This window comes from Eutrigla gurnardus (genome assembly GCF_963514095.1).
Source record: "Eutrigla gurnardus genome assembly, chromosome: 20".
In the NCBI taxonomy this organism is placed as follows: domain Eukaryota; kingdom Metazoa; phylum Chordata; class Actinopteri; order Perciformes; family Triglidae; genus Eutrigla; species Eutrigla gurnardus.
Window position 1 is genome coordinate 7,086,077 of NC_139931.1, and position 11,864 is coordinate 7,097,940.

General features: G+C 46.5%; 1 protein-coding gene across 5 annotated transcripts in view; it reads right to left on the reverse strand.

The window, feature by feature from the left end:
* Positions 1–2,317: 2,317 nt before the first annotated feature.
* The window catches only part of LOC311031004 (septin-9-like), an 83,898-nt gene continuing 74,351 nt past the window's right edge, over positions 2,318–11,864 (reverse strand). For 4 of the 5 annotated variants that reach the window (XM_084037084.1, XM_084037086.1, XM_084037085.1 and 1 more), the window contains 9 exons: positions 10,090–10,299; positions 8,518–8,646; positions 8,072–8,153; positions 7,837–7,974; positions 6,103–6,220; positions 5,102–5,197; positions 4,855–4,951; positions 4,005–4,056; positions 2,318–3,737 (listed from right to left, as the gene is read on the reverse strand). In XM_084037084.1, coding sequence (XP_083893210.1) covers positions 3,596–3,737; positions 4,005–4,056; positions 4,855–4,951; positions 5,102–5,197; positions 6,103–6,220; positions 7,837–7,974; positions 8,072–8,153; positions 8,518–8,646; positions 10,090–10,299 — 1,064 coding nt within the window. In that variant the 3' untranslated portion in view covers positions 2,318–3,595. The remainder of the gene's footprint in view (positions 3,738–4,004; positions 4,057–4,854; positions 4,952–5,101; positions 5,198–6,102; positions 6,221–7,836; positions 7,975–8,071; positions 8,154–8,517; positions 8,647–10,089; positions 10,300–11,864) is intronic. The other variant, XM_084037088.1, reaches the window with a different exon arrangement.

Below are 11,864 nucleotides of genomic sequence, written 5' to 3' on the forward strand. Positions count from 1 at the left end.
AATTAAAAAAAAATCTAAAAACGGGAACAAACCCTGTGATGCATGCTAAATAGTTATACTCATCTTACAAACAGGTGTTAATTGGAGCAACATCGTCTGTATGCAGATGAGTTGGGTGGACGTGATAACAAGGTATGGCAACGAGGCAATGCAACGAGGCAATGCAACGAGGCAATGCAAGGAGGCAAGGCAACGAGGCAATGCAAGGAGGCAATGCAAGGAGGCAATGCAAGGAGGCAAGGCAACGAGGCAATGCAAGGAGGCAAGGCAACGAGGCAATGCAAGGAGGCAATGCAACGAGGCGATGCAAGGAGGCAATGTAAGGAGGCGATGCAACGAGGCAATGCAAGGAGGCAATGCAAGGAGGCAAGGCAACGAGGCAAGGCAACGAGGCAAGGCAACGAGGCGATGCAAGGAGGCGATGCAAGGAGGCGATGCAAGAAGGCAATGCAACGAGGCAATGCAAGGATGCAATGCAAGGAGGTAAAGCAACGAGGCGATGCAACGAGGCAATGCAACGAGGCAATGCAAGGATGCAATGCAAGGAGATAAAGCAACGAGGCAATGCAACGAGGCAATGCAAGGAGGCAATGCAAGGAGATAAAGCAACGAGGCAATGCAACGAGGCAATGCAAGGATGCAATGCAAGGAGGTAAAGCAACGAGGCGATGCAACGAGGCGATGCAACGCAACGAGGCAATGCAACGAGGCAATGCAACGAGGCGATGCAAGGAGGCGATGCAAGGAGGCAAAGCAACGAGGCAATGCAACGAGGCAATGCAAGGAGGCAAAGCAACGAGGCATTGCAACGAGGCAATGCATCGCGACACACACCTGGGCAGCTTCATATAGAGGGATGAGAACATGTGACACATACGCAGTTGGTGTAGACATACAAACACGTACTTCTAGTTTAGTATATATATATATATATATATATATATATACACACACACACATACATACACAACAACTTCTTGCATATTCATACAGCCACAAATAAGGGTTAATGTTTTCATTCAAATGCTTCCTGTCCAGAGTTCTTGCTCTGCATCCATCACACTGCCACGTTGGACCAATAAGCATTCCCTTATGTACTTAAACCCTGCGACGCCGAGGTGTCTGGTCCTAGCATTATGGTGTGATGGTGGATGACAGCAGAGGGGTGTCACCAAGCATGAAAACAGCTGGCGTGGCGTACATCTGGAGCATATATACAAGTTTACTATACGCTGTGAAGTGTTCATTCATGCAGAAATACAACTACAACCCTCCCGTTCACACGCGCCTGTAAACAAACCCGTGTTGCAAACCAACGCAGGTTCTTCCTCAGTGTCGAGTCGCCTGACTTCATTAGTACCCAGGAAGAACGCCGCTCATTAATGAATGTCATTAAAAGGCTTGTGCAGCGCTGGGCGGCTGCCAGCAGGACGACTGCTGGGTGGCATGAAGGGAGGAGGACGAGGAGCGGCGGCCGGAGATGCAGCTGCTTCACTCCTGGTCGCTCCCAGGGGAGATGGGGGGGGGGAGAAAAGGACTATGAGAATGTGGGTGTCTCAACTTGTGAGTTGAGGGTAGGGGTTACTAGAGGGATTGGAGGGGGGGGGGGGGTGATTACTGCGGAAAGCGGGGCATGACGGACGCCATTTTGAGGAGCGATGCAGCGAGTCGCCATTTTGCAGCGGGCAAAGTGAATTGATGAAGATTGAACATCAGATTACACAAACATCTGAGCCACGGTGACTTGGCGACTCTCGGGGAGGCCGACTGACAGCGTGTCAGGTCAGACGACTGCACGGACTTCACTGCAACCAATATTCTACATTTAGACAATGTAATGTTTCTATTAGGTCACCTGGGGTTCATTCCATCAAGCATGAAGTTCTTGAAATTAAGCATGAAATGAAAAACACTACAGGTGTAGCGTTTTTTTTAAGTGAGATCATCAGCCTCGTCTGGGGCTCAGGACTCGTCTTCTCAAACTTTTCTTACTAAAAAGGAAGAAAACATGCACTCATGCATTGTAGTAATTAGTGATAATCAGCCATGCAGTGACCTAGCTGGCGGCCATATTGATTTCAGGGCTTAATCGAGGAAAAGCCTAATGACGTGGCAATTAAAACGCTCCAGAATGTGGATTACACCTTTGATTAAATGCTACGGGGGATCCAGTGTTGTAAAATCAACCAAAGTGTGGCCTTCTGCAGTCGGAGAATGTGAGCTGTCTGGTTCCTCTACAAGCTCCAAAATGTATTGATGGGAGAAAACTTTTTAAATGTTTTTATAAAATAATAATATTCAAAAATAATGAAAGAAATTGTATATTTACAACTTTAATCTTTATTTCTTTAAAATAAGATAAAGGGAAATTTGTTATTATCAATAATACAAGTACAAAAATGTATCAGAACACAGAAGAATATACAGCACAGAGCATGACAGTGACAGTTTAGGGAATTATATATGGTTCAAAACAGATAAAACTCCATGGTATATTATGAAAAAGAAAAGAAAGGCGGCTGGATTATTTTCCCAGATAAACAAGGGAAAAAAAAGATTGAAAAATGTCTAAATGTAGTCAACTTGGCACCAACAAACCTGCTTCTCTTTCCAGTTTCAGCCAAAATGCTAGCAAACATTCTCCAATAAATAAGGCACTAGGATGGGCCCAAAAGCAGGGAAAGTGTGTGTGTGTGTGTGTGTGTCTGTGCACGTGTGTGTGTGTGTGTGAATAATCTGAATAAGTGGACCACAACTGATGACAAACTTTTCACATTTTATATCGTGCATAAATACTTATTCATCTTAAAATCACTCTTAAGATATTTCTTTTAATAAACATGTATTAATGGGAATTTAAAAAGACGTCCGTATTTAACAAACTAAGAAAAACACAGCTTGTGACATAAAAAAAAAAAAAAAAAAAAATCTCTTGTTTAACGGTGGGGAGAGAGAGTGACTGACATACAGGCCGAGTGGTAAAACTGTATCACATGTTCCTCCCAACATGCTGCTCATTTAGACGACGTAGTGATCAAGTGCAAATAACGAATCTCATCACTTCCCACATGTTTAAACGGCCGTGTGCAGAGAGACTGTCGGCGTGGATTCTTACAAGCGCTGCTAACAAAAAAAACACCAAAACTTAGTAAGTAAAAGTGGACGAGATTAACTTGTTGCGATTCTGGAAGATATTAAAACTCAGTCTGTTCCGTTTGGCTTTAAATGTTCGGCGTCACAAAAAGGTTAACTGTTAGATCTGGAAGCAGGTTTAAAAAAAAAAAAAAAAAATCAAGCTGCAGCACATTAGGAAGAATCTCTTCACTCTCCGTCAGCGATAGTGAGAGTAAAGTGTTAATGAGGCGATGAACTGACAGGAACAGTCCAGCCGGCGAAGAGTCATTGGAAGTAAAGTCCCTCTGGCAGGCGTTTGAGTTTCTGTCCCACCTGTGAGATGGAGATGGATGGAGTGGAGGGCTGGAGCGGTGGGACGACTGTCTGGCGAAGGTCAAAAAAGTCTCATAGCGAATGAATGATACCCTGTCGAGGTCAACTGCGGCGGTGGGGGCGGGGGGGGGGAACGGGGCGGCGGCGTCTACATCTCGTGGGCAGCCAGGTGATGCTCTGGGATGCCGTTGGCGTGAGCCACCACCGTGTTGTTCTCGTTGAGGCGCCGCACGCGGTACATTTCATAGTGGATGCTGCTGGTGATGTCCTTAATGTTTTGCATATGGGTCCTGACACACACACACACACAAACACACAAACACACACACACACACATTAGAAATATTTAAGAGCGTACAGGAAGTGTGAGGTGGAAAAGTGAAACCTATTAAATTAAATTAAAGCACATTTATTTGAATGGGGTTGAAGGAATATTTATAATTTAAGCATTTTTTACTTTCCAATTTACCTTTTTTTTAAACACAGAAAATCATCTTTATTTGTCTTTAAAACACACTGAATTTTAGATGAAGACATGAAGACAACATTCCCCTCACCTGATAAGGAGATCCCGTAAATAGGCGAACTCACAGTGGGCTATGTTCTCCACTACAGGGGGCACAGAGGTTACACGTTAACAGAAATAACAGAAAGTGAGCTAAACCCCCACCAAAAAAAGCACCAAAAGACAAGACAACATGAGGTTTGCTTTGTTGCTTTAAAGCTCCCTAAACAGTCCACTAGGTGGCATCAGTGATCTCACTGTGACGCCCGCAGACACAGAGATGCTGCGTTGCTTACTTCATCTACTTACGAGTCCTCTTGAAGAGATAAGACTGCATGATCTAAACCTGTCTGTGTCTGTATATATAAATATATATCTGTACAGCACGCTGCAGGAAATTAAACGTAATGAGACACTTGATAGCGGGATGGAGCCTCCTGTCTGGAGTGGATAACGTAATTAAAACACTATAAAAAAGGATGAATCCTGCAGTAAGAATGGATGTCAAAAAGCACATATTCATTTCCTATGTGAGCATCCACAGTGTCTCCTTTGTGAGATAGAGAAGGGGGGGGGGTTGTGTGTGGTGGTGGTGGTGGTGGTGGGGGGGGGGGGGGGGGGGGGGGTGAGGGGACCAAGCAAACGGATCAGGCCTCTCCAGACAGACTGGGTCTGTTGGAGGCCTTAGCCAGCTGCACGGCACACGACACCACTCTGAAGACTGAATGGAGCATTGTTTACCGACTGACTGACTCCGCCAGGTCTTTACCCGTCTCCCCCTTTTGTCTCCTCCCCTCAACAAAGCGACTCCCGGGTTAGTTGTGTGCATACTGACTCTCAGAAAACACATTGAAGTAGGAGAACAAAAAGGGAGAACGCTGAGTGAAAGAAAGGGGTTGTACCTTCAATGGTTCCCCACTTGGTCTTCCTCCCCAGCAGCCTCCTGCCGTTGACCTGGTACTCCTGGTCGCTGCCCACCACAGCAAACGGGATCATCTCCTGCTCGTCGATATAGACAATGGAATCAGGAATTATTCATGTCAAGCACATTATAAATGGACTCAGCGTGACGGCGCTCTGCGGGACGGCATGTCTGAGCATGAATGAGGATAATAGAGTGGCTGCTTTGAAAGGTCCCACCCCACTCACCCTGATCTTCTCGTTGATCATTCGGTCCTCCGCGTCCTCGTCGAACTCTTTCTGGGGGTACACGTCGATCCCGTTGGCTCGCAGCTCTTCCCTGATCTGGGGACGGCGTGTTCAAACGTAGAGGTCATGTTCACATTACAGTGCTTAATGCTACGATTGACCCGTTACTTTGAAGCGCCTCACATGCAACCAATGAGATCACACTCGCTCACTATAACAGATCTGGGTCACAGAGGATACTCCTCTCTGTGATTGTGAGTTAAATAATCTAAAGTAAGATGTGTGACGTTACTGTTTGACAATTTGATTCAATCAGTTCTGCTTTGTGCAACTTTATCAGAAGAACGGAGTGAATTGATGAAAGTCTGTTTGATAAGAACTGATGATGAGCCATTAAAGACACGCGTCTTACAGGATACAAACAGACCTTTGATTGCGGGAGTAATTAGACCGCCATGCTTCATGCAGTCTTGGGAGGCATCAAACAAATGTACCGAAATCTGCACAGTGTACAGATTAAGGCGGTATTAACACTAATCTGCCTTCTAATCTACTCCAAAACTTTGGGCTTAGTCAAAAATCGCTCCCTGTGTACAAACAAAGCAGAAGTCTGCCATGCACCTTTATAAAACAGAAACACACACACAGAGCATGCACACATGAACCAGGGGGGTTATGGTGCTAATGAGGAGGGGAATCCTGAGTGCAGTCTTATTAATCGTGGACAGGAAGTGTAGAAAGTAAAAAGGGTAAAGAAAGAAAGAGAAGCTCTGGAATCGAACCAGCGAGGCGAGAGCGCTAGAAAAGAACCACCAAAGAAAAAACCACAGGCACTTCTACTGGTTATCTCTGGTTACTGCTCCACAAAAAGGGCAAATGCAAGCATGGAGAGGGAGACAAAAAGAGCACGTCTCTAGATCATAGAATAATGGAAGAAAAAGGGGAGACTTTTTCGATAAAAATGATACAGAAATCTACAAAAAGAATGAATAAAATGTTACCTTCTTTTTGAAGAAGTCCCTCTCCTCCAGGGTCAGCGTGTCGGCCTTGGCGATGACTGGGACGATGTTGACCACCTTGCTGAGACGTCTCATGAATTCGACGTCGAGAGGCCGCAGACTGAGAGGCAAAGAGACGGCGTCAGAAAAGCAGACATGATTGGTAACACAGAGCTCCTCCACCAGGGGGCAGATGCTCCTTACAATTCTCCCAGATGGAGGAGCTGCTGCACCTACTAACATTCACAGTTGTAACGGTTGCATGCGTGACCCAATCACACTACATAACGTGTGAGGACAGCTGCCGGATGCGGGTTGAAAGGCCTTGTGGTCAGTTTGAGTGTCCTTCAGACCGATTAAAGCATCTGTACGTGGGTACGGTAGTGGATTCTGGTCCGGCTAACGACACTTCACGGGGTCTCGTGCATTCAGGCAAGAGCAACACTCAAAAAAAAGAGTGCACAATAGATCCCATGCTCCCAGACACTACCGTCCTTCCTTCTCTCTCTCCCATTAGACTTTTTAAGGCAATCCTTGAGCAGCTGCTGGCCAGCCCATGTGACATCTGCAGTGTTGGATCAACATGAAACATTGCTGGATGGGGCACAGAGACAGGGGGAGGGGGGGGATCTCACACCAGCCCCCTGCCTGAGTAAAGACAGGCCATGACACACACACACACACACACACACACACACACACACACACACACACACACACACACACACACACACACACACACACACACACACACACACACACACACAAAAATAATAGGTGATCAACTGTGTGTGAACTCAAACAAGGCTGATAATCCACAGCTGCCTTCAACGTTTTCCCAAGACTGGCTGCTGCCGCACGACTCGAGTTACACAAAAAGGCTTTAAATCTATCACTTGATGGACACGTGACACTGTTTGTACTATGCACTTAATTTATCCTGCTAGTGCACGAGGTGCCGAACCAACACGGTTCGGAGCGGAGCGGCCGTTGACGCAGTTCGAGCCAGATGTGCGAGAGTTGGGACAGCGAGCAGCCTGCGTGTGGTGGACTGGTGTTCTGGGATGTGTTGCGTTGTGCTGCGGAAATGTGCGTAGGCGTTTGTGTGTTCGATCCGAGGGGGAAGATACGTTCACGTTGCTCCGCTAAGAAAAGCTCGAGAAAGAAAGAAAATAATTGGAATCTATATATGATATGTTAGCACATCCTCAAGTGCTGCACCTTTTAAGTTATTATTTAATGCTTTTCTCAGAAACTTAGGAGCACTTCTTTGGTAAAAACTCATTTTAAAGTGGTGCTTTGGCATGATTCTGTGTGGAGAAACTCTGAATCAACTAATGGATTAATCAACATAATCTGTTTGAAGCTTTAGTTCGGTCGTAATTCTGTTCTCACCTCAGGACTAGGTTGAGTCAACCCTCTAAAAACCCTAATTAAAAGACTCGACTGTTCCTTTGTTTACTCCACGGGGCACCTTTAAGTTAATAATAGCTGGAACGTGGAGTTGGATTCAATCTTCTCATCAGACTCTCGGAAAGAAAGAGAATCGTGTTTCCCAAAAACGAAACTTTTCCTTCGAGCGTCCGACATCTTGTGTTCTTTCTCATCCGATATCATTTCAGCGTTATGTTGGGCGCAGACAAGGAAGAAGGGAGAATCAATAGCCAGGCTTTCTTGGCTGCCTGTCATCAACTCGAGTGCACTCGTGCTCTACATTTGGTGTGAGTGTGTTCTTACCAGTGTCCGGTCGGAGGGATGAAGTATATGCAGCAGTGGACTCTGGAGTCTGGGATCCGTTTCTTCCTGTTGATGTTGATCTCCTCCTGCAGGTACGCCTCGTACTGATCATTGATGAACTTCATGATGGGCTGCCAGCTGGAGGGGGGGGGGGGAGAAAAGGGAGAGAAGACAGGAAAAGTAAGGAGAGGGGTATCTGGTAATAGAAATGATTCACGGTGAAATCGTAGCGTACCAGTTCTCATTGTTGATCTGGTCTCCGAAGCCCGGTGTGTCGATGACCGTCAGCTTCATCCTCACTCCCTTCTCCTCGATGTCTGCACACAAAGCAACACACACTGTATTCTATGTATATATATATAAAAACTACAACCGAACCGCGCTTTGCAGAGAAAAAAAACGTGGCATGACTCTGCAACGGCACAGCTGCCAAATGTTGAAACCGGGCTGGTTTTATGAGACTAAGAATGCCACGACTGCAGTAATTAAAGATAATTAGAACGAAGGAGAAAGTAGAGATATATAAGGATACGGTACTGTAAATGTTTGGAGGGACTACACAAGCATGTAAGACGAGAGAAGTGAAAATACAGAAAGGAAAGAAAAAGAGAGCAGCAGTGTTAGAGATGATGCTGACAGACACAGATGATATAAAACAGTCAGGGTTGGAGAGGGCCATACCATGACTGATGGACTTTATCTCGATGGTTTTGGGGATCTTCTCCTGGGCTGTGGCCAGCACCGACTTACGGCTGACTTTAGACTTGAACAGCGTGTTCATCAGAGTCGACTTTCCCAGGCCGCTCTGTCCTGTAAGCAAAAGGAAGAGGGTGAGAAGGAAACATTGCAAGACGGAACTTGTATTTTCACTGGCACTGAGGGTGCCAAGCAGTCCACAAAACAGTTTGGACGACTCCATGCTGTCAGTGTTTTTGGCCTGAAGCGGAGACGAGCTGCAGGTGTCTGCCAGCACAAGCACTGCAATGGTGAACCAGAAGGAACCCAGAAGAGATCTAGCAGAAATAATGAATCCTCCTCCAACAGTCCTAATAAATACTACCATGAGTCTTTAACTCAATGAGTCAGCCAAGGATAATAGAATGGAGGCAAATATAAAAACTTTAATTATATTAATTGCACATTTTATGATAATAGAGCTTGTTCCCATTGCTGATTAAAATGCTCTCCAACATGGATAAGATGGATTGACGGTGACTTTAGTGTGGAGGGAGCAGCGAGACCCCCGGCCTGTTTATATGGATGCGACCCTCTTTGACCCCTGCACATCACGCTTACATCAGCACAGGTTAATGAAGAGGGGCCCATCGGGGGGCCCAACATCCACAGTTCAACCTCGGGTCAAGTCAACAACCAATTTGCTGATTTATGGAGATGCAAACACGTTACATGCAAACATGGATCGGTACGAGCAGCACGGAAGCCAACAGCTGCAGATTTTTTAAAAAAAGGGAGAAAAATCATATTCAGTTTTGGAACTGATGATCACAAGCAAAATCCCCCTCATTTCATCAACTCTTAATCTTTGGCAGCCACGGTAGCTTCCCTCCTTTCTGTAACAGCTGTGTTCCCCCAAGTGTCACGGTCTCACGTTCTCCAAATAACCATCAGAACGGTTATGTGGAGCCAAAGTCCCACACTTGCTCATAGGACACCGTGGAAGTGTGGATTTTGTTGAAAACTGAACAACTTTTCTATGAAGACGGGCCTCAGCCTTTAGTAATACAGTCATTCCTACTTGTACTGGTATATAACCTCACCTGGATATTAGCCAGGTTTAGTTTGCTTAGCACACCTTCATATAACAGCCTCAACCCGGAGGCTGCTTCTAAAACAAGCTTATTTTAAATGAGAGGATGAAACACAAGATCAAGCGGCATCAAATCGTCCAGAGGAGACAGGAGGGAGGGAGGGAGGCGTGGGTTTTATGATGGCTCGTCTCGCGTGTGTGTGTGTGTGTGTGTGTGTGTGTGTGTGTGTGTGTAATTAGCTCCCGATTTAAAAAAAGGTGTCTGATCACAGTGATGCTTAGTCAGAAGAAAGACAGTTTGTGGCTGCTTATTAATATACATTTCTACCACCGATGATTAGAGAGACAACGATATCACATCTGAATAAGAGGAGACATTTTATAACAGCTGACTGGAGACGTTTTCAGACGCACATTTAAGTTTAATGGCGATGTAGAATTGATGACAGGGCTCAGAATGAGAGAAAAATGACAACACGACTTACCCACAACCATGATGTTGAGCTCAAAGCCCTGCTTCATGGCCTTCCTCCTCATCTGCTCCAGAATGGCGTCGATGCCCACGTAACTGAAGTCCAGGACGGGGCCGCCGGCCTTCTCCCCGTACGGCGCCCCCACGGCTGGGGACGCCATCGCGTCGGGCACCACCGCCTCAGACATGGCACTGCTGCTGTAGCTGGGTATCACCTCCGGCCCTGGTGTGGAAACAGAGAGATGTTATGAGGATTTATAGAACATCAGTGCTTGGCTCGCACCTGCTGGAAGTGACAGAGAGATCTAGTCGGTTGTTTTAGCCGGAGTTCTATTCAAACATCGCACACCTTTTAAAAACACCTTCCTGGCGTTGAGACAGAGGCGGCTGGTCTCGGGCCAGCACAGACGTCGACTCAACAGAAAACTATTAGAAAATACACTCCAGCATTTAAGTACTTTGCACTTGGCGCAAGGTTATCCCTGCAGTTTGTTTGGACAGCGATTAGCTTAATATCCTCCCGTGGAATGCCTTCGGATGTGCGCCCAACTGGGAAGATAAATATTAAACTTTTTTTTAGATGTTGAGACTTTTTTTTTCCCCCAAACATGCAAGCAGAAAGTGGCTGAAAGGTGAAGAATTTACAATGTGTACGTTTGTGGCTGCATGTACAGTATTTCATGTAGCTGCTCCCCCTCACGAGGCCTCACTCTCCCTCCCTCCCTCCCTCCCTCCCTCGACTCACTGTTACTGTCCCGTTAATGTGAGAGTGGAAAAGAGGCTGAAACTTGATCCACTCACTCAGTAAGCCTGAGTCACTCTCTCAAACACACACACACACACACACACACACACACACACACACACACACACACACACACACACACACACACACACACACACACACACACACACACACACACACACACACACACACACACACACACACACACACACACAAAAGAATTAAACAGCTATTGAATTCCAGCTCAGCCCCACGCTTGGCCCGCCACAAGGAGAAGAAGTCCAGACAACTAGCCGCTTCACTCTGGGAATTAAATCAACAGGTAACAAGGAGAAAAAGTCCACACACGTGCACACACACGTGCACACACATGTGCACACACACACACACCTGGCACTGCGTTGATTAATGGAAGAAGCTCAGTGAAGAATAACACTGCTGTAGAAACTCAACACTGGTTTGTATTCGAGGTTGAGTCTTACTTTTATAATGTGTGTGTGTGTGTGCACACATGTGTGTGTGTGTGTCATAGAGACCCACCTATGGAAGCGGCTGTCCTGGCCTCTCTCACCACTTCCCCATCCTGTTCCAGCAGTCAGTCAGTCAGCAACTTACCGCGACTTACTGCCCTCCACCTCTCCTCTCCTCCTCCCACATTCCCCGTACCTCCGCTGGTGTCTTTTTTCTCTCAACCTCACCCTTTCCTCTCTCTCCCCACACACTGATACTGTTCTATCTCTCCTGTCATCAGTTCCCCCTCTCTCTCCACCCCCCATCTCCTAGTTTCTATTGTCTCTCCTGCTCCACTCTGACATTACAACTTCTTCCCCCTCCCCCTGCTGCTCATCTGGCTTTTATCTTCAACATTACATTTTGTCCTCTACCTCGCAGAAAACCCTCCCGCGCTTCTTTGACAGCGATGTGCTGTAAACGGAGACGTTGCCCAGGGGCGAGCACGCCTTACAGGCAAGGCTGCGACAACCTGTGAGCCTCACCTGAGACAGGAGGCCCGGCCAAGCATCAAAGGGAGCGGACTCAGACTG